General features: G+C 44.2%; 1 protein-coding gene across 2 annotated transcripts in view; it reads left to right on the top strand.

Annotated features, from left to right (window-relative positions):
* The first annotated feature begins 1,384 nt into the window (after nt 1-1,384).
* Nucleotides 1,385-26,870, top strand: part of DENND11 (DENN domain containing 11) — a 42,920-nt gene continuing 17,434 nt past the window's right edge. Inside the window, exons 1-3 of one of the 2 annotated variants that reach the window (XM_025291676.3) lie at nt 1,385-1,661; nt 23,640-23,739; nt 24,909-25,067. In XM_025291676.3, the coding sequence (XP_025147461.1) occupies nt 1,412-1,661; nt 23,640-23,739; nt 24,909-25,067 (509 nt within the window). In that variant the 5' untranslated portion in view covers nt 1,385-1,411. Of the gene's footprint in view, nt 1,662-2,098; nt 2,257-23,639; nt 23,740-24,908; nt 25,068-26,870 lie in introns of those variants that run through there. The other variant, XM_025291677.3, reaches the window with a different exon arrangement.

The following is a 26,870-nucleotide window of genomic DNA, read 5'->3' as shown; positions in this document are numbered from 1 at the left end:
GAGATTATGAGTTTATTTCCTGGTATATATATATACAACTTGAGGGTATTAAAACTAGGGGATTCTGGGTGGGGTGAGTCCACACAAAAAATCAGAAAAAGGAAGTCCTTTGGTGTGGGGGGGTGGGTAGGAAAGTCAGACTAAAGCTGATGGCTTTGGGAATGGATTAAGGATATTCTATGAACCTCCATTTTCTATTTAGAAGTAACATTTTGAATGCCTCAACCCTTGGGGTAAATCTGGTGGTTATGTCATCAGAGGAGGTGGGAAAAATAGGAATAGCCATTAAAATAATGAGAAAGAATAAGATGAGGAGAGAGACTAGTTCAGACACCCAGTTTCTCCACGGTTCAGGACAGCCTGGGGTTTTCGCCTGCCCTCAGAAGGACCCAGTAGATTTGTTTACTAGTTGTTACCCAGGGGGTGTTGATAAAGAGTCATATTTACGAGCCAGAAGGGCAGTGATAACACGGTCTAACCCCTCTTCCCAAGGAGATCATCAGTGATGACCCAAGGTTGCTGCTTCCAGACCAAAATTCAGAACAGTACAGAATCCAGGCAGCATTCTACCCTAAAGAATAGGGACTGCTTTCCTCATGGCGATTATTTAGTGCAACCTCTCCGCCCCCACCCCGCACCCCGCGCCAAGGGCAAGTAAGTGACGGTCCACCACTCTCTGTAAAGACTAAGTCACTGCAATGCATGGCGTCCCAAGCAGGGTCCTGGAAGACCAGGGTCAGGCACTCTCCAGCCCATTCAAGGGCACACCGACACGGTGATACACACACAACTGCTCCAGGCCGGACACCAAAGCCCACAGCTTCAAGGGATCAGGCCACATCCCAAGAGCAAACAACGCGGGCAGCCACGGCTCCCCTCTTCTGCTTCACTCGCAGCACCGCGGGAGCTCTGGCCGCACATCGGGGGTTATGTAACACCTATCTGTCACGGTCTGCATATCCAGGGGACTTTCAAAATAATGGTGGCGAATAACAATTCACGGCGGTACGGTCATCCCACGGAATCCTAGGTGAGAAAGCACAGGTAGACAGATGCAAGTGGCTGCGCGTCCGGTCACCGCACTTTTCCCCATCCCGGAGAGCGCAGATGCATCCGTGAAATCTCAAACCCTGCACGCAGTTCCGCGAAGCGGGTAGGGAGGACGCCTCCTCGGGCGGGATCGGCACGCAGACGAGCAGGGTGGGAGGGCGCTGGGCGCGGGGCGGGGCGGCCGGGGCAGGTGCGGGCCTGGGGCGGCGGCGGCGCGGCGGGTGCGCGGAGGCCCGGGCGGCGGGGGCGGCGGCGGCGGCGGGCAGCCCGCCCGGCGAGGGGAGTTCCCGCAGCCCGCCCCTGCGCCCGCCCCTCGCCGCCCGCGGCTCCTCCTCGCCGCCGCGCCGCGCCTCGCCTCGCCATGGTGGAGCGCGGAGACGCGGCGCCGCTGCTGCGCTGGGCCGAGGGCCCCGCCGTCTCCCCGCCGCGGGCCCCGGTCCCGCAGGCTGGAGGCCGGGGATGGGGCGGCGGTGGGGGCGGCTGGGCGGCCGCGGAGCCTCCGAGGAGGCGGGAGCCCGAGGAGCTGCGGCAACCGGGGCGCCTCGAGCTGGGCGACGTGGAGGAGGACCAGGTGGTGGCCGTGTTCGTGGTCACCTTCGATCCCCGCTCGGGTGAGAGCCGCCCCGGGACCGGGGCGAGGGTCGCCCCCCAACCGGGCTTCGGGGACGGCGGGGGAGGGGCTCGCTGCGCGCGCACCCGCACACCTGCACCCCTCTCCCCGCCGGCTGGGGCCCCCCGCCCCGGGCGGGCAGGGGGTGCCTCAGCGGGTTGGGGGCGTGGGGCTTTGTTCCCTGCGCCCCCGGGCCCCCCTCTCCCGTTCCGTCCCGCTGCCTCCCGGCGGGTCCCCAGCCGGCGCCCTAGTTCCCACAGTCCTGTTTGGACTTCTCTGGTGATAGAGGATCCTGTTCGTGGCCACGGGCACGCTAGCTTTTGTTTTCTTTTCGGGCTCGGCTAATCGGTTTCTCCTGTGAAGAGGAGGAACGCCCCCTCCACCCCTCCAGGTGAACTCCTTCGGAAACAGATCGTCCTAAGCCTCCAGGTTCTCTGCTTCCCGCCCTCGCTCCCCATCCCTCTCCGCCTGGTAACTTTGTGAGCGCCCAAGTTCAGTCTCTCTGACGGCATTATTTTAAGGAATTAACGCCTGGAGTATTAAGGGATGGCACGGAGGGATTAAACTGGAGACGGATTAAAAGAGAAACCTCCTCGGTAGGCTCTTTGCGGGTGTGTTTGGAGAGTTAAAGGGTGATCTCGCATAATCTTTAGCCTAACCATCCGGTGAGGAAGTGTGCATTTTACTGGTGAGCGAATTCCTGGGGTTCAAAAGTGAAGGCGTTAAGTTGTTGTTCAGTCGCTAATACCTCCCTCGGAGAGCCTCAGGTGGTCGGGGAAGGGCTCTGCTCTCAGGAGTGGGGGGAGGAGAGCTCATGGTTCTGAAAAGTGTTAGTCGCTCAGTCGTGTAGGGTTAGTCTCAACCCCACGGACCTGAGCCTGCCAGGCTCCTCTGTCTATGGAATTGGGGTTAAGAAAACCCAGATGGGTCTTTCTGTCCTCAGTCCACTGAAGTTGCTGGAATGTGGAGTGTCTGATTATGTGGAGTGTCAGCTTTTTTCTCTAGTTCCCTACCTGGTCCTCCAAGGATGAGCTGTAGAAACCTTTCTGAAAAACATGAAAGGGTGCGATGGAATGAAAGGGAAAGGAAAAGTGGTGAGGATCTTGGGATGTCAGAAGATGGGCAGGATTAGAACCCAGCAAGGCCCAGGAGGAAATAGGAACAGCTGTGGGGAGACTAGAGCTTTCTGACTCCTGGCGATTCCTTGGCCCCTTCCCTATGGCTTTCAAACTTTTTTGACTGTGACCCAACATATGAAATTCATTGTACATACCAATCAGTTTGCTCCATACATACATATGTAACTGAAATTAAAGTTTCATGAAATAGAACTAATCCCTTTCACATGTAGTACATACTGTCATTTTCTATTTTTTGTTTTTTTAATGCTCATCGCATAGGCTGCTTAACTGACATATGGTTGGGACTCCCAGACAGGAAAACTGTTCTTTTTTGACCGAAGTAACCTTTATCGCTAGAGAAAAACATACTATTTTGTAACTCATAATATTCCTTATTCCTTCTGTACATAGATGTGCACATGAAATTCTTTCTGAAAAGTGTTTAAGAGTAACTAGAAGAAATGGAGAGGGAGCATTCACAGGATCTGATTTAGCAGTGGTTGCACTGGGGGTAGAGACAGAGGGGTAGAGGAGGAGGGGGAAAAAAAAAAAAAAAATTCCTGGGCTGACCACAGGTGGAGTTAATAATACTGAAAAGTACTTCAGAGCTGGACCCCTCCCCCTGCCTTGTTAGTCACAGCTGGTGGGCATGGTTTTGTGGGTGTGTGTGTAAGTATTTGTGTGTGGAGACACACATACACGAGTATGTATTTGTAATGGCTTTCAGATTGAGATTAGTGTGGAAAGAAGGGATGTAACAGGCATTTGGACACTTGCTTTGTGTAGGTGTTTTACCATAATGGTGTTTCACTTAATTCTCAACACTGTTCTAATTGGATGATCATTTATACCCCATTTTATACATGAGCAAACAGAACAAAGATGATTAAGTAATTTGGAAATATTAACTAGCTGTGGCTGTGAGTCTGGTTGTCTTTCAAGTACATTCAACATGACCTGAACATCTGCCCTCCTAACTTTTCGTGTTAACTGTGTGCAGAGAGGGGAAAGGATGGGAGAAAGTGGGTTGGGCAGGAGACAGAGTGTGTTTTTAATTATGAGTGATACTTTTGTTTTTGTTTTTGTTTTTTTTGGAAAGCTGCTGTTTCCTGCCCATAATTCTCTTTCATCATTATCCTAGTTCCGAATGGCACTTTACTTTCTGTAAAAAAAAAAAAAAAAAAAAATTCTGATAGTATCTGTATTGAGTAAAAATTGTGTGATGAAGCACCTAAAAGTAAAAGATGGGATGAATGAATGAATGAATGCTCCTGGGGTTCCCAGGGCCACATAGGTCAACACTGGGACAAGGGCCTCAGAGAGCCTGTCCCTTGTGTGAGCGATGGGGGAGTCTCGGTCTGCAGAGGTGACACATAGGCCCTCGGATACCCAGGGAGGTATCAGATACCAGGCAGACGTCACTGGGGCCAGGCTTCTGTCTCCCAGTTTCAGTTGAGTGTCTCAACCTTTATCCTGCTATGGAGGCAGGTCTGCTCTGTGTTGCTGTTTAATCTTGGTCCACCAAGACTTGTGCCTTCCTAAACCTATGATAGCCAAAGTAGTAAAGTGAATACTGGTTTCTTTACCCAAATCAGATCGTATCACAGAAGTTCTTACATAGAAGACACTGTCGTCTCTATGACTGCCCATCTGCGCCCCACGTCTCCCACTGTGTCGTCCGCATCCTCCCCTCGGAGCTTACTCCCTTCACCCCAAACCTCCCCAGGCGCTTACTGCCCAGGCTATGGGTATTTCATTCATCTTCCCTCCTGGTGCAGGTAACAACACGTTGGTGTGTGAGCCTGTGAGAGTACAAGAGGGGATGGGGAGGAGAGAATCCACCCCTGTGGGTCATCTGTCAGGGTGTGAGTGGTCTGTGTGCTGAAAGGGAATGAAACGGAGGAGTGGACCCTGGTTACACGCGTGTGCGTGCACACACACACACTTGGACAGGTGAGAGGGAGAAGTGGACCTGGTTACACACACACACTTGAACAGGGAATGTTCAGTGATTCTCAGACCGCTATATGGGAATAAGAGAGTATATACTTTTGGATACAGGTTTGGGGTTGAGCATCTGTAGGAAGAATCAGAGAGGACTGTAGGGGCATAAAGAATGTTATTTTCATTGGAGCTACGGTTTGAAGATTATGGTTGTTGGCTCCGTAGATGATGTGAGGACCAGGGCTTCAGGGTCAAGAGAGGTACAGGCTCCCTCTCTCTGACACGCACTCTTGCTCCGTCCTCTCTGTCTCTCTCTCACACACTCACTCGCTGACACTCTCAGGCTTTATCTGGAGCAGGGAGTCCCTGGGATGTGGTGGTGCCGGCCATCTGGGCTACAAAGCTGCTATTGAAAGCAGGCCCAGATGCTGACTCTACGAGCCGGGTAGGAGAGATTGGCAGCCAGAATATTGCTTTTTTATTGTGTCCAACCCATCATTTAGAGCTTTGACTCTGTTCTTTGGGTCTCTAGGAACTAAATTTTCTTCCTCTGCCTAATTAAGGGAAAAGGTAATGTCATGCTTGGAAATCAGCCTCCCCCCTCCCCAAGCCCCTCTATGAAGGTGACATAGCATCTCACCGTGCAACTGAGGGCCTGTGTATGGGCCTGAGGCAGGCAGAGCTTTGAACCTACGATGGATGATACCTGTGATTCAGCCTTGTCGGACTGTTTGTTTATAAGAGATCCACTTTCAACAGCTCCATTTTCCTCAGAGTTATTTTGTGGGTGTCCGGGGAAAACTCCTGTGCGTGTGTGTGTTTATGTGGGGATGGCTGAGGGCTGGGACACCTGCCGCGGTTTATAGGATGTCACTTTTTCCTTTGTTCTTCCTGATTAGGGATGAATTACCTGTTCCTCCCTCAACCTCTAGCCAGTGCCTCAGTTACATCTGAACCCCTTATTTAATTTAGTGCATGCTTCAAATGACTATAGTATTAAAATCACTCACATGCACAAGTTTTAACCTCCATACATTCTCCCTACAGTCAACAAAACACAAGCAATTTTCTTTTTAACAACAGTGACACGGAGGCCCAGGGAGACAGAGCCAGGTGTGGCATCTGAGGCATAACTTGGAGGACTGCCCAGGTCATCTGACTCGTGCAAATAATAAATGGCTCAAGCCACTGGTGGGAAAGTGACAGGAGAATGAGAGTGGAAAATTTGGAGTGTAGTTTTGAAACAGGAAGAGCAGTCCTAGGGATGGCCAGCTCATAGAGGCCAAGAGAAGGCTGGTTCTGATAGCCAAGGCAAGCAAGCCTCTTCGAGTGATGTAATTCGGCCATGGCTTTTCTCTGTACTTTCGATCAGAAGTCGGTGGATTACAACTGGTGGATTTCTTTAGTTCCCATATTGGCAGACTCTTTCCCAGGCTGTTGGTGATTCACCTACTTGCGGTTTTCAGAAGTCAGTTGTTGACCATCTGCTGTGACTTCTGTTTCTTCTCTTGAAAGCTGATGGATACTCAAGTAGGAGGGGAAGTCATAACACCCACTGCTTACTGAATGCCCACCGCTTACTGAATGCCCACCGTGGACCAATTATCCAATCCCTTCAACAGCATTCGCAGTCATGAGGCAGACAAAGGCATGGGGCTGTGAAGTCATCTTAAGTCACAGAGCAGAGGTGGGGGCAGAACCCAGAGGCAAGCCGGCTCTGCCTGCATCCAATGTCTGTGGTCCTTCCCACATCACACCACACCACTGCCTGGTGCAAAATGATACGGCGTCCGTGAAATGGAAAGTTTCTTCCATGTAAAATTAATGCATTGGAATTCAGCCATGGATTGGCATATGGCTGACTTGAAATCACCGGGATTAATTTCTTCCTGACTCAGGTTTCTTTATCCTGACCCTTTCTTCCTTGGCTTTGGATAGACTCTCATCCTAGGTGATGTTACAACAATTCAAAGCTATGTAAGACCTAGTCGAATGATATGGGCTGTTGACATCCCTGGTGTTAGAATCTGAACCCTGTAAGCTTCTGAGGTTTCTTCCATTTGGGGTTGGAGGCCTACTGCAGAAGTGGGGACCACGAGCACTCCTGGATTCTTGCCCTTTTTCATGAGACAGGATGCCTTTGTACCTCTGGACTGGAATGAGGGCCTGTATGTATGCTGATGGGTGGAACCTGAAGGAAAGACTGAAAATCAAGGCACATTTCTTCTAAGAGAGGAGAACTGGTACATAGCTCCCCACTTGAGGTCAAAGGAGTGGTAACAGGACCTTTGCATCAGTCGCTGATTATGAAATCAAGACCTCAGGAGGAAATTGTTGGTTGGGAACCGCCCAGCAAGGAAGGAGAAAAGGAGGAAGGAAAGTCACATATTTCCCGTTAGAAAGAGATTGTTTTGGTTCAAGACCATTGCTTTCTCCGCTTTCGGTTTTCTGAGATGAGCTTTCTCGCAGGCAGCAACAGTGGCAGCTGACGTTCTCTTCTCTCTGGAGAAATGATGGTTGATGAAGTCCAAATATGCTGGGGCGAGGGGTCGTCATTCCACATTTTGACTGAAAGAGAAGATAGAGGCAGCCCTGTATGTAGGAGATAAGACAGAGTACATCTCACCTAGCGCAGGAGCTTATGAAACATCAACCCTGGGAGGCCCTGGCCCACCAGGCCATGGGGTTCAGACCGTCTCTGCATCCACAACCAGGCTCAGCATTGTCCTTTAGCTTCCCTGGGTTCAGTGAGCTGCCAACGCAGTAATCTGTTAGTGCAAGTTCCTTTGCCCCAGCCCAGCATCTGGCTCCAGGCTGCCAAGTTATGTTCCACCAATATTTATTGAATGACTGGCTGAAGGTACACAAAGCAGATTGCCACATCTGTTGTTCGTGCTGTCATGTCCATCCCTCCACATAAGTTGTCTCAGCAGCGGGAGGCTAGGCAGGGCCGGTGGGTACCTGTGATGGGCCCAAGGCAGGGGGGACTTGGAGATGGAAGGAGAGCAAGCTGGGAAACAAGGCACCTGTCTTGTTGATCGCCCCCTCTCTTTAATTGCTTACCCCTGGGATCAGCCCTCCTGTTCAATCCTTCCAGGCCTCAGCTCCCTGGCTGGGTTCCTGATGTGTGGTGAGGAGATTTGGAAAACCGAATGGCTTTGCACGTGAGGGCTGAGCCTGGGGTAGGTAGCATTCTGTGTGAGGTTTTTCTGGCCCTACATGGCTCACCACAAGGATTGTTATTTTTGCAAAATCACTTTCCTTTAAGCCTGTACAAGTTTCTTATATAAACGGGCTTCTAATTTTTGAGCATCGTGTTTTCTTTCTGTTAAAGAATGACCTTTAGCCATCATGCTGCTTCATCCCCCTAAATATAGCACATTGTCTCAATTATTTTTTACTTTTGCAAAGTCCTTTATGCTTAGCTTATGGTTTTTCCCAACTCTGTTATTTCAGTTATGTTCCTTAATTCATAGGATACATTTTTTAATTTTTCTTTTATCCTGGGATATAGTTGATTTGCAGTGTTGTTTCAAATGTACAGCAAAGTGCTTCTGTTATGCATAAACATATATCCATTCTTTTTCAGATTCTTTCCTCATATAGGTTATTATAGAATATTGAGTTCCCTGTGCTATACAGTATGTCCTTGTTGATTGTTTTATACATAGTAGTTTGTATATGTTAATCAGTTCAGTTGCTCAGTTGTGTCCGACTCTTTGCGACTCCATGAATAGCAGCATGCCAGGCCTCCCTGTCCATCACCAACTCCCAGAGCCTACTCAAACTCATGTCCATCGAGTTAGTGATGCCATCCAGCCATCTCATCCTCTGTCGTCCCCTTCTCCTCCTGCCCCCAATCCCTCCCAGCATCAGAGTCTTTTCCAATGAGTCAACTCTTCGTATGAGGTGGCCAAAGTACTGGAGTTTCAGCTTTAGAATCATTCCTTCCAAAGAAATCCCAGGGCTGATCTCCTTCAGAATGGACTGGTTGGATCTCCTTGCAGTCCAAGGGACTCTCAAGAGGCTTCTCCAACACCACAGATCAAAGGCATCAATTCTTCGCTGCTCAGCTTTCTTCACAGTCCAACTCACATCCATACATACATGACCACTGGAAAAACCATAGCCTTGACTAGACGGACCTTTGTTGGCAAAGTAATGTCTCTGCTTTTGAATATGCTATTTAGGTTGGTCATAACTTTCCTTCCAAGGAGTAAGCATCTTTTAATTTCATGGCTACAGTTAATACCTAATTCCTAATTTATCTCTCCTCCTCACCTTTCCCCTTTGGTACCATAAATTTGTTTTCAAAGCCTGTGAGTCTGTCTCTTTTTTGTAAATAAGTTCGTTTGTTTCATCTTAGATTCCACATATAAAAATATGGTATTGGTCTTTCTCTGACTTAATTCACTTGGTATGATAATCTCCAGGTCCTTTCATGTTGCAGCAAGTGGCATTATTTCATTCTTTTTCATGACTGCTATTTCATTGTATATATTGATACGTACCACACCTTTAGCCGTTCGTCTGTCAGTGGACATTTAGGCTGTCTTGGCTATTGCAAGTAGGGCTACAGTGAACACTGGGGTGCATGTATCTTTTCAAATTATAGTTTTCTCCAGATACATGCCCAGAACTGGGATTGCTGGATCATATGGTAGGTATTTTTTTAAGGAACCTCCATATTGTTGTCCATAATGGGTGTGCCAGTTTACCTTCCTGCCAACAATATAGGAGGCTTCCCTTTTCTCCACACCCTCTCCAGCATTTATTTGTAGACTTTTCATGTTGGCTATTCTGACTGAGGTGAGGTGGTGTCTCGCTGTAGTTTTGATATGCATTTCTCTAATGATTAGTGATGTTGGGCATCTTTTTGTGTGCCTTTTGGCCATCTGTAGGTCTTCTTTGAAGACATGCATAGTTAGATTTTCCACCCACTTCTTTGGAGAAGGAAATGGAAACCCACTCTACAGTTCTTGCCTGGAAAATCCCATGGACAGAGGAGTCTGCAGGCTACAGTTCACGGGTAGCAAAGAGTCAGACACAACTGAGCAACTGAGCACTCACTTCTTGATTGGACTGTTTGTTCTTTAATATTGAGTTGCACGAGCTGTTTGTATATTTTGGAGATTAATTCCTTGTCAGTCACTTAGTTTGCAAACATTTTCTCCCATTGTGTGGGTTCTCTTTTCATTTTGTTTATGATTCCTTTGCTGTGTAAAAGCTTTTTAGGTTTACTTAGGTTCCATTTGTTTATTTTTGTTTTTATTTTCGTTACTCTCAGAGGTGGATCCAAAAAGATATTACTGTGATTTATGTCAAAGAGTGTTCTGCCTATGTTTTCCTCTAAGAGTTTTACAGTATCTGGCCTTACCTGTAGATCTTTAATCAATTTTGAGTTTATTTTTGTGTTTGGTGTTAGAGAATGTTCTGATTTACATGTAGCTGTCTTTTACATGTAGCTGTCCAGTTTTACCAGCACCACTTATTGAAGAGACTTTTTTCTCCATTGTACATTCTTGCCTTCTTTGTCCTAGATTAATTGACCATAGGTGTGTGGGTTTATTTCTGGGCTTCCCGTTCCATTGATCTATATTTCTACTTTTGTGCCAGTACCATACTGTTTTGATTAGTATAGCTTTATAGTTTAAAGTCAGGGGGCCAACTCCATTTTTCTTTCTCAGGATTGCTTTGGCTATTCAGGGCCTTCTGTATTTTCATACAAATTAAAAAAAAAATGTTCTAGTTTGTTGAAGAATGCCAGTGGTAATTTGATAGGGATTATATTGAATCTATAGATTGCCTTGGATAGTATAAGCATCCTGATAGTGCTGATTCTTCCAATCCAAGAACATGGTATATCTTTGCATCTGCCTGTGTTATCTTCAGTTTCTTTTATTAGCATCTTATAGTTTTTTAAGGCAAGGGCAGCGCACTCCAGCACTCTTGCCTGGAAAATTCCATGGACTGAGGAGCCTGGTAGGCTACAGTCCATGGGGTCGCAAAGAGTCGGACACAACTGAGCAACTTCACTTTCACTATAGTTTTTTAGAGTACAGATCTTTTGCCTCCTTAGGTAGGTTTATTCCTAGGTATTTTATTTTTTTATGCAATTGTAAGTGGAATTGTTTCCTTAATTTCTCTTTCTGATCTTTTGTTGTTAGTGTATAGAAATGCAAGAGATTTCTGTATTAATTTTGTATCTTGTAACTTTACTGAATTCATTAATGAACTCTGGTAGTTTTCTGGTATTACTAGCATCTTTAGGAACTTCTATGTATGGTATCATGTCATTTGAAAACAGTGACAGTTTAACTTCTTTTCCAGTTTGGATTCCTTTTATTTCTTTTTTTCCTGTTTGCCATGGCTAGGAGTTGCAAAGCTATGTGGAATTAAAGTGAAAGAGTAGACATCCATGTCTTGTTCCTGATCTTAGAGGAAATGCTTTCATGTTTTCACCATAGAGTATGATGTTAGCTGTGGGTTTGTCATATATGGCCTTTATCATGTTGAGGTACGTTCCCTCTGTGTCTACTTTCAGGAGAGTGTTTTGTTTTTGTTTTTGTTTTTTTTGATCATAAACTGGTGTTAAATTTTGTCAAAAGCTTTTTCTGCATCTATTGAGATGATCATATGGTTTTTATTCTTGAATTTGTTAATATGATGTATCACACTAATTGTTTTGTGGATATTGAAAAATCCTTGCATCCTTGGGATAAATCCCGCTTGATCATGGTGTATGATCTTTTTAATGCATTGTTGGATTTGGATTGCTAGTATTTTGTTGAAGGTTTTTGCATTTGTATTCATCAGTGATGTTAGCCTGTAATTTTCTTTTTGTGTGTTGGTTTTGTCTGGTTTTGGTATCAGGGTGATGGTGGCCTAATAGAATGAGTTTGGGAGTGTTCCTTCCTCCTCAGTTTTTTGGAAGAGTTTCATAAGGATAGGTGTTAACGCATCTCTAAATGTTTGATAGAATTCACCTGTGAAGTCATCTAGCCTTGGCCTTCTGTTGTTGGAAGTTTTTAAATGACAGTTTCAATTTCAGTACTTGTGATTAGTCTGTTCATATTTGCTATTTCTTCCTGGTTTGTCCTTGGAAGAACATCTAGTTGTGACTCTTTTTTTTTGTCTTTAGATGTAGAGTATCTTTTTTGATAGGTTCCAGTCTTTTTTGTTGATAGTTGTTCAGCAGGTAGTTGTGATTTTGGTGTTTTTGTGAGAGAAGCTAAGCTCAAGTCCTTCTACTCTGTCATCTTGTCTCCCTCTCATATGTGGGATTTTTTTACACCTTAGGAAATTTTAAAAACCTGTATGTCCCTCACTTAAGTATATCCTTCACTCCCTGTTTGTTGACATTTTGCCATATTTGCTTTATCCTTGTAAAGTCAGTTCTACCATGATGTGAAATATGCATTTCTACAAACCACTGTGCTAAGCAAATCCTGCAGTAAAAACCATAGCGTTTATGGGGAAGATGGGGTGAGGGGCACAACATTTAAAAACCTCTTGAGTAACACTTTAAAGATAGGAACATAATAAAACATGGTAGGACGACTGTACATATATTAAATAGTTAAGAAATACATCACTACGTTAAATATAGCACTCTACTTAAAAGAAAAAAAAAAAAGACGTGTGGTTTGCTTACAAAGGTGGTTGTTGGAAGGGTGGAGCCCGTGAGTTATTATGAAGCAGTGGAAAAGGGCTTTGTGAAATTGGATGGAAAGTCATACCACTAGAGGAGGTAAATGTGGCTCAGAACACACATGGTGAACTGAGGTAGCGGGCAGGGGTTTGAGTGTTGTGTTGGGATTCTTCTTGTATATTTCTGCAGCTGGGTGCAGTTTTCTGTATGCACATTGTAATCCTTGAGATCAAAATCACATATCAGCACACATGAAATTCTCTGTGATCAAACTGTTAATATGTCAGTTGCTTTGGACAAATTCAGTCAGCATTAGAGCAGAACTGAGGATGTATCAGTTTAGCCCAGTTCAGTCGCTCAGTCGTGTCCGACTCTTCGAGACCCCATGAATCGCAGCACGCCAGGCCTCCCTGTCCATCACCAACTCCCGGAGTTCACGCAGACTCACGTCCATCGAGTCAGTGATGCCATCCAGCCGTCTCACCCTTGTCCCCTTCTCCTCCTGCCCCCAATCCCTCCCAGCATCAGAGTCTTTTCCAGTGAGTCAACTCTTCTCATGAGGTGGCCAAAGTACAGGAGTTTCAGCTTTAGCATCATTCCCTCCAAAGAAATCCCAGGGCTGATCTCCTTCAGAATGGACTGGTTGGATCTCCTTGCAGTCCAAGGGACTCTGAAGAGTCTCCTCCAACACCACAGTTCAAAAGCATCAATTCTTCAGTGCTCAGCCTTCTTCACAGTCCAACTCTCACATCCATACATGACCACTGGATAGATACACTTTTTTTCTGAACTGTTTGAAAGTAACTTGCAGACATCATGGCATTTCATTTCTAAATACTTAAGTATAAATCTCCTAAAAGGCCATTACCCTGCCTAACCACAATATCATTTCTACCCCCAGGATAATTAACCAAGGTTAGTTCATAGCACCCCACTCCAGTACTCTTGCCTGGAAAATCCCATGGACGGAGGAGCCTGATAGGCTGCAGTCCATGGAGTCTCGAAGAGTCGGACATGACTGAGCGACTTCACTTTCACTTTTCACTTTCATGCACTGGAGAAGGAAATGGCAACCCACTCCAGTGTTCTTGCCTGGAGAATCCCAGGGACGGGGGAGCCTGGTGTGCTGCCATCTCTGGGGTCGCACAGAGTTGGACATGACTGAAGCGACTTAGCAGCAGCAGCAGTTCATTTATTAGCTTTTTTAATTAATACCTTTTATTTTTAACAGTTTTAGGTTTATAGGAAAATTAAGCAGCAAATACAGAAATTCCATATCATATACCTTCTTCCCTTACCCACCCATCTACATTACCTGTTATTGACATCTTGCATTAGTGTGGCATATTTGTTACAATTGTTGAACCAATATTCATACATTATTATTAACTGAAGTTCATAGTTTCATTAGGGTTCATTCTTTGTATTGTACTTTCTATGGGTTTTGAAAAATGCACAGTGTTAGGTTATCTACCATAACAGTATCATACAGAATGATTTTGCTGCCCTAAAAATCCTCTGTGCTCTGGTTATTCATCCCTGATTACCCCCAGATCTTTTTTTTTTACTGTCTGTAGTTTTTCCTTTCCAAAATGTCATACAGTTAGGATTATACAGAATATATCTTTTTCGTATTGGCTTCTTTCACTTAACAATATGCTTTTAAGAAGTTCCCTCCATGCCTTTGTGTGGCTTGGTGGCTCATTTCCTTTTGTTGTTGAATGGTGTTTTGTTGACTCAGATGGTTAAGAATCCACCTGCAATGCAGGAGATCTGGGCTCGATTCCTGGGTTGGGAAGAACCCCTGGAAGAGGGCATGGCAACCTACTCCAGTATTCTTGCCTGGAGAATCCCCATGGACAGAGGAGCCTGGCGGGCTAAGGTTCATGGGGTTGCAAAGAGTTGGACACAACTGAGTGACTAAGCCCAGCATAGTGTGTTTTATATGGATATCCTACAGTTTTTTAATCCATTCACCTTTTTGAAGGACATTTTGGTTGCTTCCAGTTGTTGGCAATTGTAAGTAAAGCTGTTGTAAACATCAATGTACAGGCTTTAATATGGACATAAGTTTTCAACTCGTTGAATAAATATGAAGGAGCATGGTTGCTGGATCACGTGGTACACATATATTTGATTTTGTAAACTAAACTGTCAAACTGTCATTCTAAGTGGCTGTACCATTTTGCACTCCCACCAGCAGTGGACAAGCTTTCCTGTTGATCCACATCCTCGTCAGTATTTGGTGTTTTCAGCGTTTTGGATTTTGACCATTCTGTGTATGCTTAGTCACTCAGTCCTGTCCAACTCTTTGCGACCCCATGGACTGTAGCCTGTCAGGCTCCTCTGTTCATGGGGATTCTCCAGGCAAGAATACCTGAGTGGATTGCCATTTCCTTCTCCAGGGGATCTTCCCAACACAGGGATTGAACCCAGGTCTCCTGCATTGCAGGAGGATTCTTTACAGTCTGAGCCACCAGGGAAGAAGCCCTTGGATTTTGACCATTCTCCTGCTGATGCTGCTGCTGATGCTAAGTCGCTTCAGTCATGTCCGACTCTGTGCGATGCCATAGATGGCAGCCCACCAGGCTCCCCCGTCCCTGGGATTCTCCAGGCAAGAATACTGGAGTGGGTTGCCATTTCCTTCTCCAGTGCATGAAAGGAAAAGTGAAAGTGAAGTCGCTCAGTCGTGCCTGACTCTTATCGTCCCCATGGACTGCAGCCTACCAGGCTCCTCTGTCCATGGGATTTTCCAGGCAAGAGTATTCCAGACCATTCTAATAGGTGTGTAATACGATCTCATTATTTTAATTGGCAGTTCCTTGATGGCGAGATATTGAGCAGGTTTTCATGTGTGTGTTTGCCATCTGCGTATCTTCTTTGGTGAGATGTCTATTTAGATCTTTTGTCCATTTTTTAAATTGAGTTTTCTTATTGTTGAGTTTTAAGAGTTCTTTGGGTATTTGGATTTAAGCCTTTATCAGATATGTTTTTGCACATATTTTACCCTGTCATTAGTTTTTCTTTTTATTCTTTTAATAGCATCTTTCATAGATTAGAAGTTTTTAATTTTAATGAAGTACAACTAATGAATTTTTTTTTCATGGATGATGATTTTTATGTTGTATCTAAAAATATTGCGAAACCCAAAGTCACCTAGATTTTTTCTAATATTCTAGAAATTTTATAATTTTGCATTTTACATTTAAGCATACTATTGAGTTAATTGTTGTGTAAAGTGTAAAGTCTGTGTCTGGATTCATTTTTTGCATGTGGATGTCCAGTTGTTGAAAAGACTATCTTTTTTTCCCATTTTATGACCTTAGCTCCTTTGGCAAAGGTCAGTTGATTGTATTCATGTGGGTGTGTTTTGGGGCTGTCTGTCCTGTTCCGTTGATCTATCTGTGCCAGTGCCACACTGTCTGGATTCCTGTAACTTGACAGTCAGTCTTAGAATCAGGTAGTGTTGGTTCTCTTCAGTATCGTGCTGGCTAATTTCAGCCTTGTGCCTTTCCATGTAAACTTTAGAATGAAAACTTGTCAATATCCACAAATAGCTTACTGGGGTTTTCATTGAGATCACATTGAATCTATTAGCATTTGAAAATGTGAAATTCCCTGTGTGCATATTATTCTCAATATATATCAACTGACACAAATTCAGGAAGCATTGTATCAGAACTTTCTAAATGCAGATATAAACTCTTTTCCTCAACCATTTGAAACTAAATGCAGACATGACTTCACTCCTTTCAGTATAAACATCCTGAGAAAAAGGACATTTTTCTACCTAACTACAATATCTAGGACTTCTCTTGTGATTCATTGGATAAGACTTCACCTTCCAGTACAGGGGGTACAGATTCGATCTCTGGTCGGGGAGCTAAGACCAGGCATGCTTTGCAGCCAAAAAACCAAAATATAAAACAGAAGCAATATTGTAACATATTCAATAAAGACTTTAAAAACAGTCCCACATTAAAAAAATAAAAAAAAACTTAAACACCACACTATCATTACCACTAGCTTTTAAAAATCACGCTTGTCCTCAGTAAAGCTGGGTTTTTGTTTTTGTTTTAATGTTCATCCTGTCATATGCTAAGCACTGTGCTCTATTGGGATATAAAGATAAACAAGCAGAGTTCCTGCCTTTAAGAAGTCCAGTCTCCTGGGGAGACAGACATCTAAGACAGTGATTGTATTGGGCTGGGATGAGGGCCATAGTAGATTTAACTACTTTCCTTTCATCCCAGGAGTATGTCACCAGAAATGTTCTTTCTGTGGGATAAAGAACTGTTCCCAGAGTGGTGTCCTGGAGTCCACACTCCATTCTGTGATTCAGCCTGACCGTGATGGACCTTCCTTCCCAACCGAGAGGGGCTTGCATCCATCTAGCAGTGAAGGATGCAAAAACAGAGTGTCATTCCCTTCATCTGATTCTTTCAATTTCTGTGCAATGAGGGTTGGCCAGGCACAGAAGAATAAGAAAGAAGCTTTGAAAAAAAAAAGAAAGAAGCTTTGAGAACTGAGCTGAGGAATTGGGGGCTTTATTCTTCAGATCAGCTGTATTAAGCTGTATAAGCTGTAATAATATATGTCTTAAGGCAATGGCACCCCACTCCAGTACTTTTGACTGGAAAATCCCATGGACGGAGGAGCCTGGTGGGCTGCAGTCCATGGGGTCGCTGGGAGTCGGACACGACTGAGCGACTTCATTTTCACTTTTCACTGTCATGCATTTGAGAAGGAAATGGCAACCCACTCCAGTGTTCTTGCCTGGAGAGTCCCAGGGACGGAAGAGCCTGGTGGGCTGCTGTCTTTGGGGTCGCACAGAGTCGGACACGACTGAAGTGACTTAGCAATGTATATTAAGATATATGTTTGGCCACGAATACCAGAAGTGTGTGTGCTCAGTCGTTCATTCATGTCTCACTTTTTGCGACCCCATGGACTGTAGCCCGCCAGGTTTCTCTGTTCATGGGATTTCCCAGGCAAGAATACTGGAATGGGTTGCCATTTCCTTCTCCAGGGGATCTCCCAACCCAGGGGTCGAACCCATGTCTTCTGCATTGGCAGGCAGATTCTTTACCACTGAGCCACCAGGAAGATAATGAATACCAGAGACCCAAATTAACAGTGACTTAATCAAGATAAAAGTTTAGCTTTCACTTAACAGGAGATCAGTGGTCCAGGGCTGGAGGGCCGGCTCAGATCCATGGGGTCATCCAGGGACCTAGACTGATGCTGGTTATCGCTCTATCCTCCCTTCCGTGATATGTGGGCTGATGCCCTCACCTGAATGATGCATAATGGCTTGTCTCTACATCCACATACCAGGCAATAGGAAGGAAGAAGGGGACAGCATACGCCTTCCTTGTAAGGCACGCTTTAGAAAGACACACCTAATTTCTGTCCAGATCTCATTAGCCAGAATTTACTTGTGTTCAGTTCAGTTCAGTTGCTCAGTCATGTCCAACTCTTTGCGACCCCATGAATCGCAGCACACCAGGCCTCCCTGTCTATCACCAACTCCCAGAGTTCACTCAGACTCACGTCCATTGAGTCAGTGATGCCATCCAGCCATCTCACCCTCTGTCGTCCCCTTCTCCGCCTGCCCCCAATCCCTCCGAGCATCAGTCTTTTCCAATGAGTCAACTCTTCGCATGAGGTGGCCAAAGTACTGGAGTTTCAGCTTTAGCATTATTCCTTCCAAAGAAATCCCAGGGCTGATCTCCTTCAGAATGGACTGGTTGGATCTCCTTGCAGTCCAAGGGACTCTCAAGAGTCTTCTCCAACACCACAGTTCAAAAGCATCAATTCTTCGGCGCTCAGCTTTCTTCACAGTCCAACTCTCACATTCATACATGACCACTGGAAAAACCATAGCCTTGACTAGATGGACCTTTGTTGGCAAAGTAATGTCTCTGAAGGTACAGAGAAACATAGTCATCATTTGGAAGACCATATGCCATGCTAAGAATAAGTTCTATCCCCTATAAGAAAGGTAGAGTGATATGTACTAAGGGTCAACTTGCAGCCCCTTATATACTAGTATTTCTTAAAAAAAAAAAAAAAAAAAGCCTTCTATAAGATTGAACCCTTAAGATGCTACTTAAAAATAGGTTTATCAGCAGAATAATTTTGGAACTTTAAGCATGGTATTGATCTCATAGATATTCATAATGCAGAATAACATTAAAGGCTCTGAGAAGTTCTGCAGTAAAGGAACGTGTCTTTGTTTAACCTGAAAAATCCCTTTATACACATATATATATATATATATTTTTTTTTTTTGCTGAAGCCCTAAGCTTTGGGAAACACTGCTTTGGGAATTATTGAAGTTGTTTCTTAGTTTGCAGCAATGCAAACATTTCTACAAGACTTTCACTCCCAGGGATTTTGTCAACAGAAAGGTGTGCACATTGTGTCAGTCAAAATCAAGGTTTAGTCAAAGGAACAGAACCACTGGAGATAAATAGAGGGATTTACTGCAGAGACTTGATCTTGTGCATTTGTGGGAGCTGGGTAGATAGTCTGCATAAGGCTGCTGTCTTTGTATCTGATTGAGGTCTCTTGAGTAAGCAGTTAGAAGAAATTTGAAAAGGAGAATAAGCTGGAACTCACGAGAGTGGGTGGGAACGACAAGTCAGTCTGTCATTGCCTCCAGTTCTAACGATGTGGTATCCTGGCCTGATGATGCTGATGCCCTTCATTGTGGAACTAAGTGCACACCTGGGGTGCGAGTCAGAAGCTGAAAGCGGATCTAGGGAAAGAGGATCCATCAGCAGCAGACCTGGTGCCCCCCGCCCCCACCAAAGTGCAGTGAGCCTACAAGATAAGCAACAACAGGTATCAGCTTACCTGAAGCTCCCTCACTGACCTTCCCACACAAACATAATATGGCTACTGCTTCACTTCCCCTTCCCAGTCTCAACTGGAAGTGTACAAAGGAGGGAATTCTGAGAAATGTGTATTAGCCCAGCTGGGTCATGCGTTACAAAGCTACTGCCTGTGGAGTCACCAGATGACAAGTGTGGAATTGTTTACAGTAGTGCTGCTTCTAAGGGCTTCAAATAAGAAACAAGCTAAGTGCGCGTTCACAGTTACGTAGATATGTAAGTTGTGTCACTAGCATAGCATGGAAATAATAAATGAACAAATTATTGCTATATGCATCCCCATGGATGAATCTTGCAAAAAATATGGAGCAAAAAAAAAAAAAAAAACACGAATACAAATGATGATTCAGTTCAGTTCAGTTGCTCAGTCGTGTCCGGCTCTTTGCGACCCCATGAATCGCAGCACGCCAGGCCTCCCTGTCCATCACCAACTCCCGGAGTTCACCCAAACTCATGTGCATCGAGTCAGTGATGCAATCAAGCCATCTCATCCTCTGTCGTCCCCCTTTCCTCCTGCCACCAATCCCTCCCAGCATGAGGGTCTTTTCCAATGAGTCAACTCTTCGCATGAGGTGGCCAAAGTATTGGAGTTTCAGCCTCAGCATCAGTCCTTCCAATGAACACCCAGGACTGATCTCTTTTAGGATGGACTGGTTGGATCTCCTTGCAGTCCAAGGGACTCACAAGAGTCTTCTCCAACACCACAGTTCAAAAGCATCAATTCTTTGGCACTCATTTTTCTCCACAGTCTAACTCTCACATCCATACAGGACCACTGGAAAAACCATAGCCTTGACTAGACAGATCTTTGTTGGCAAAGTAATGTCTCTGCTTTTTAATATGCTATGTAGGTTGGTCATTTTGTGATCCACACAGTCAAAGGCCTTGGCATAGTCAATAAAGCAGAAATAGATGTTTTTCTGGAACTCTCTTGCTTTTTCCATGATCCAGCAGATGTTGGCAATTTGATCTCTGGTTCCTCTGCCTCTTCTAAAACCACCTTGAACATCTGGAAGTTCACGGTTCGTGTATTGCTGAAGCCTGGCTTGGAGAATTTTAAGCATTACTTTACTAGTGTGTGAGATGAGTGCAATTGTGCGGTAGTTTGAGCATTCTTTGGCATTGCCTTTCTTTGGGATTGGAATGAAAACTGACTTTTTCCAGTCCTGTAGCCATTGCTGAGTTTTCCAAATTTGCTGGCATATTGAATGAAACACTTTCACAGCATCATCTTTTAGGATTCAAAATAGCTCAACTGGAATTCCATCACCTCCACTAGCTTTGTTCGTAGTGATGCTTTCTAAGGCTCACTTGACTTTACATTCCAGGATGTCTGGCTCAAAGTGAGTGATCACACCATTGTGATTTTCTGGGTCATGAAGATCTTTTTTGTACAGTTCTTCTGTGTATTCTTGCCACCTCTTCTTAATATCTTCTGCTTCTGTTAGGTCCATACCATGTCTGTCCTTTATCGAGCCCATCTTTGCATGAGATGTTCCCTTGGTATCTCTAATTTTCTTGAAGAGATCTCTAGTCTTTCCCATTCTGTTGTTTTCCTCTATTTCTTTGCATTGATCGCTGAGGAAGGCTTTCTTATCTCTCCTTGCTATTCTTTGGAACTCTGCATTCAGATGCTTGTATCTTTCCTCTTCTCCTTTGCTTTTCGCTTCTCTTCTTTTCACAGCTATTTGTAAGGCCTCCCCAGACAGCCATTTTGCTTTTTTGCATTTCTTTTCCATGGGGATGGTCTTGATCCCTCCTGTACAGTGTCACGAACCTCTGTCCATAGTTCATCAGGGACTCTGTCTATCAGATCTAATCCCTTAAACCTATTTCTCACTTCCACTGTATAATCATAAGGGATTTGATTTAGGTCATACCTGAATGGTCTAGTGGTTTTTCCTACTTTCTTCAGTTTAAGTCTGAATTTTGCAATAAGGAGTTCATAATCTGAGCCAGTCAGCTCTCTAAATGCAAATGATGATTGCATTTATGTAAATTTCAAAAAGAGCAAAGCTCATTTGTGGTGTTAGAAGTCAGGATAATAATTAGCCTTGAGAGAGGGTTAGTGACTCGGATGGATTTCTGCTGTGCTGATAATGTCCTGCTTCTTGGTCTAGGTTCTGCTCACCCAGGTATGTTCATGCTGGGAAAACTCAATGTGCCACATGGTTCTGATCTGTGCACTTTTCTAAACTTACCCTTCAGCACAATGTCTAGGTGCATTAATGTTTTAACAAGTCACTGAGTGCTCATGGACATGCTGGATTAAAGGAAGGGAATTAAGTTAGAGCGAGTTGAACCCTCATATGGAGTGGCATGGGGGCACGAAACGAGGCAGCCGATACTAGAAGAAGCAGATAAGTGAGAGGACAGAACCTACTAGAGGGTCGTTTCAGGTGGTCCAGTGGCCAAGACTCTTTGCTCCCAATGCAGGGGGCCCAGGTTCGATCCCTGGTCAGGGAGCTGGATTCTGCATGCCACAACTAAAGAACCAACCTGCCCCAATGAAGATCAAAGAACCTGCTTGCCCCAACTAAGACCCGGTGCAGCCAAATAAATAAATAAATATTACTTTAAAAAAGAGTTGGGACCTTGTACACAGGAGGCTCATCAGCAGAGGCAGCCACGTGGCACGGATCATAGATCTGGAGTAGATCCTGTAGATTTGGAGTGGGTCTCAGCACGTTTGTAAGTTTCCTGGGTTTCCTGAGACATGACACAGAGTGGAAGCCACCGGACTAAACAGACAGTAGACATGGATGCTAAGAGGAAAGACAGGCGTGTCGGGGGACCTTGGTGCTGGAAACCTTACCTTTCTCCCATGTTTACCCCTGGTTCAGCATGCTTTTTCTTGTCTTTAACCCTGACAAATACATTGGTCTAGCCTGTCTGTTGTGTGAAATCATAACTCCTTTTCCCACGCTTTTTGTTTTAGCTCATCATTGGGGTTTATGATTCCTCTCTTGAAAATAAACTACTTGAAAGGGCTGCAGGCTGTGAATATAGGATAGGCTGACTCCCTCTGATGTCTGCCCTGTTCAGAGTGGGTTGTATACAGGGGACCTCTGATGCCCTAAACAGTTATCTGAAAAGTATTGTTGTCAGGGATTATTAACGGTATTTCTGTTGCCTGGGAAATTAGGGTTTGCCATGTTGATGAGCAGTTTGTTCTAAAGGGAAATCTTCACAAGTATCTTAGTATTTTTATTTGGAAAAATTTGAATATGGAAGAAAACAGCAGGGCATATTCTGTAGTGTCCTTTCAAGCCTCTAGGAAACACTGGTCTTGTGAAATTTTCTGATTCTCTCAATCTGATGGAGGCTTGTCATTGCTACATTCTAAAATCCCATATTATACTCTGTCATAGAATTTAGCATAACACCTCCAGAACTGTAATCACCAGTCTCCTTGTTTATCTCTTTATCTAGCCCTGGAATCTAATCTGTTTGAGTTCAGGGACTATGTCTTACTTGACATAGCCCCAACATCTGGCTCAGTAGAAACTCAGTAATTAGGGATGAGTGAATGAGTCCTTAAATTCTGGAAGCAAAGAACTAGTGTCTGGAACTTGGAGAAGAGCCTCATTTGAGGAGGGAGGAGAGTTAGGGAAGGCAGCAGAGCTATACTGACCAGAGAAGAAGGAAAAGAACCAAGATAGTGTTCTATCATGGGAGTCAAGGAAAAAATGGGAGAGGTTTTTGAGGAATTATCAAATGCCACAATGAAACCAATGAAGATTTGAATTGAAAAGAGTTTGGCGGACTTCCCAGTGGTTCAGCAGATAAGACTCTGCACTCCCAGTGCAGGGGGGCTCAGGTTTTACCCCCGGCTGGGCAACTAGATCCTGCATGCTGCAACTAAAGATCCTGCATGCTGCAACTAAAATCTGGCACAGCCAAATAAATAATTTTAAAAATAAATTTTAAAAAGAGTTTGGAAGTTTGTCAAAATCATTAGTAGCTATAGAAAAGCAAGATGGAAGCAAGATCCTGTGGGGTTAAGGAGAGAATATGCAACCAGGAAATGGAGGTAGAGGGTCAGAATATGCACCTAGAAGTGAGGCTACAAAAGAAAGGCGATTGGGAGGTGGCCAAGCAGAATGGCAGAAGCGAAGCCAGCAGCCTCACTAGAAGAACTGTGTTCATTCAAAGGCAGAGATCAGAGGTGCCTTCAGTGCCCATCTCCTGGCCCGCAGGATGACTCAGGCACTCTGCCAGCCTGTGGCCGGTGGAGGGATGAGTCTGCATTTTGGTGGCTGAGTCAGCTGTTCATTTACTTGGAAGCCACATGCTTTTAGCCCTGCACTAAGCCCTTTGAATGATTTTGTCTGTTTTAAACTTCTGTCTTCCCTTCCCTGCAGGAAACATGGTGGAATGGTGCTTACCCCAAGATATTGACCTTGAAGGTGTGGAGTTCAAGTCTATGGCCAGCGGATCTCATAAAATTGAGTCTGATTTCATGTAAGTAGTGCTGATTGCCAGTCTGCTCTGCACCGTTTCCGCTCCTCTTCTGCTTTCCCCAGAGAACAAGAGCTGTCATCAGGGCATCTTCAGGAAGTGTGTGCAAATGCCCTGAAAATATATGTGCCGGTTTGAGTTTTTATATCAGGTTTGTAACAAGAAGCTCCCAAGCTTTTGTTAGGTTCCCATGACCCGAAAACATTAAGAACTCCTGCCATAGAGGTTCTTGCCTTTTCTAAGAAATGATTGATCCTCGCTTGAGGTTTGGCTTTAATTACAGAATAGACTTTTGGTTCCATTTGGGTTAACTCAAGACATGTTTGTGCTAAAACTTGAAATTTCAGCTCTAAGTAAGGCCGGTTTGTAGTCCTGTGTGATTAAGATTCTTGTGAGGAGCAACTAGAACATATGGGTGACAGAGTAGCTTTAATCTTCTCATTGGGTTGAAACCATGACGGGCACAAGTGTGAGAAAGGGGAAGGAAATCAAATGACAGCTCTGGTCGAATGTTCTATTAAAAACATCAGAGGCTCAGGAAGCGAGGAGAGAATCAACCCGGTTTATGCTAATAAAACAGAGGTCACACATCAAGTCAGCTGTTAGGCAGGAAAGAAGGGTCATGGTCACAGGCAATTGATCTGGGGTCAACGGCAACTGAACAGCAGGCTTTTCGGAGAGCAAGTCCTGGCTCCAGTGGGACGAGCCTTAGTGAGTTCCAGTTTTTTTGTTTTTTGGTTTTTTTTGAGCCTTGATTGTCCCATCTGTAAGGTTGAATGGCTTGGGCTCATTGTCCCCCTGAGATTTTAAAAAAAGGTTTTTCTCAGGCTGAACTTTCTCATGTAGAGCGCTGGACACAGTTACATCTTCTATTTGGGAGGCCTCTCAAGGGATTTCCAGATGGTCCTAGTGGTAAGGAACCTGCCTGCTAATGCAGGAGACATAAGAGATGCGGGTTCCATCCCTGGGTGGCGAAGATCCCTTGGAGGAAGGCATGCAACCCACTCCAGTATCCTTGCCTGGAGAATCCACATGGACAGAGGAGCCTGGCAGGCTACAGCCCATGGAGTCGCAAAGAGTTGGACACGACTGAAGCGACTTAACACACTTGTCAAGGGAGAAAAAACAAAATTTTTGATTTTGAGCTATGCTACATATTGGGTCTCTTTTAGCTATTTCCGGAAGGGGCCCTTCTTCGGCCTGGCCTGCTTCGCCAACATGCCAGTGGAAAGCGAGCTGGAGCGTGGCGCCCGGATGAAGTCCGTGGGCATCCTGTCTCCATCCTACACCCTGCTGTACCGGCACATGCACTTCCTGGAGAACCAAGTTAGGTGCGTGGCCCACAGGCGGGGCGGGAGGCGGCGGGCCGGCGGGTGATGGTGATGAGCCCTCGGGGTTAAAGGTCGTGCCCCCATCAGAGCAGTAGGGGCCTCTCCGGGAACTTCCGTGACCGAGTTTCACCCCTCTGGCGGTGGTCTTTATGGTTCATCCTGTGTCCTGCGTACTGATCCTTCATACTCGATTGAAAGCTGGGGTCGATTTTGCTTTCAGTTTAACACTATCATCAGTTTGGTTTAATCAGTTTGTTGACATGTACAGTGATCTTTGCTTTCCCTCAACTACAATTATGACTTCTTTGCCCCCAGGCAAATAGACTTTCAACTTTTTTAAAAATTTATATTTAATGGAAAGATAATTGTTTGCAATATTGTATTAGTTTTTGCCATACATCAGCATGAATCAGCCATAGGTATACATATGTCCCCTCTCTCTTAAACCTCCCTTCCAACTCCCACCCTCAACTCTTTTAAGACCTCATCATTTATTATTTGGAGTAATCATTATCATGGAAGGGGATTAATAGGAAGGGAATTTTTAACAGAAGCTGCAAAACTGTTAATAATTTGTATTTTTTCCCATCATGTGAGTAACCTAATTTTATTTTAGATTTTGGGGGGAGAAATCTATCACTAATCCCTGAAACATTGTTAAAATTTTAGCACATTTGCCTCTCTTCTGCTATGCGTGTGTCTTTGTGTGTGTACTTTAAAAAATTATTTATATTCTTGGCACCATACACTATACATATTTTTACATCCTATCCTTTTAAAATATATCATTATTTTAATCTTTGACATAACTGTCTGTCTTGATCATCATCTTTGAAAGAATATGAAATGTTTGTGGGGAAAATGTTTATTAAAAATTAGTTAAAAGTACAAATGAATTTTTAAAATTCTCCCAAATCTTAGCACTCAGTAAGAGATATTCATTGTCAATATTCAGTGAATGTCATTCTAAAAAACATAATTTTCCAAAAGTAGGATTGGTTTAATGTATTTGTATATTTCAGAGGAAAAGAGTAAGTGAAACTGAAGAAATTGTCAAACTTTAAATGAATCTTTTTTTTTCACTAAGTAAGATGTATTATTTCTTGGAATATTCCTCCCAAGTTAAGACAAAAGACTCTGAAAAACATGAAGCTACAGTATTATTCTTATTGAGAAATGGCATATATACAGTAAAGTGTACAAATCTTTGTGTAGGGGTCATTTGTGTTTTTAGGTTGTTTTAGGTGCAGTCAGTTATCTTATACTTTTCCCCAGAACTCCTCCCCTACTTTTTTCTTAACTTTATATATTGTGAGGTTTATTACATTTAGTTCTGTAATCATAATTCCCATGATTCTTAAGTCTCATTTATATGTTTGAAACCACATCCAGGGCTTAACTGTGACTTGCTGAGCTCCTGATACGTTTCTTGGTTGGTTGGATTTTGCCATCAAGCACTTTTTTTTTTGGTCATAAAAGGATCATGGGTGGTGCCTTCTCTGAAATCTTGCATGCTTGATGGTGTTGGTCTTTTCCTTTTACTCTTGGCTGGGTATAGGATTCTTATATCTTTTCTTTTTTATTCTCAGGATGCTGTAAATATTGCTTTGCTGTTTCCTGATGTTGGTTGCTTCAGAAAAGTCTCTTTTGTCTAGGTCCCTATAGATTCTTTATCTGTGATGTTTATGAACTGTTTTTTTTTTTTTCTGGAATAGTTCTTTTTTATCTAGAGAAATGACTTTTAACTTCAGGAACCTTTTCTTCTACCGTGAAATACTCAGCTTTTCCTCTGCATTTTTCCTT

This window comes from Bubalus bubalis, chromosome 8 (genome assembly GCF_019923935.1).
Source record: "Bubalus bubalis isolate 160015118507 breed Murrah chromosome 8, NDDB_SH_1, whole genome shotgun sequence".
NCBI lineage: Eukaryota > Metazoa > Chordata > Mammalia > Artiodactyla > Bovidae > Bubalus > Bubalus bubalis.
The sequence above is the reverse complement of the archived record's forward strand: the minus strand, read 5'-3'. Positions and strand labels throughout refer to the sequence as shown.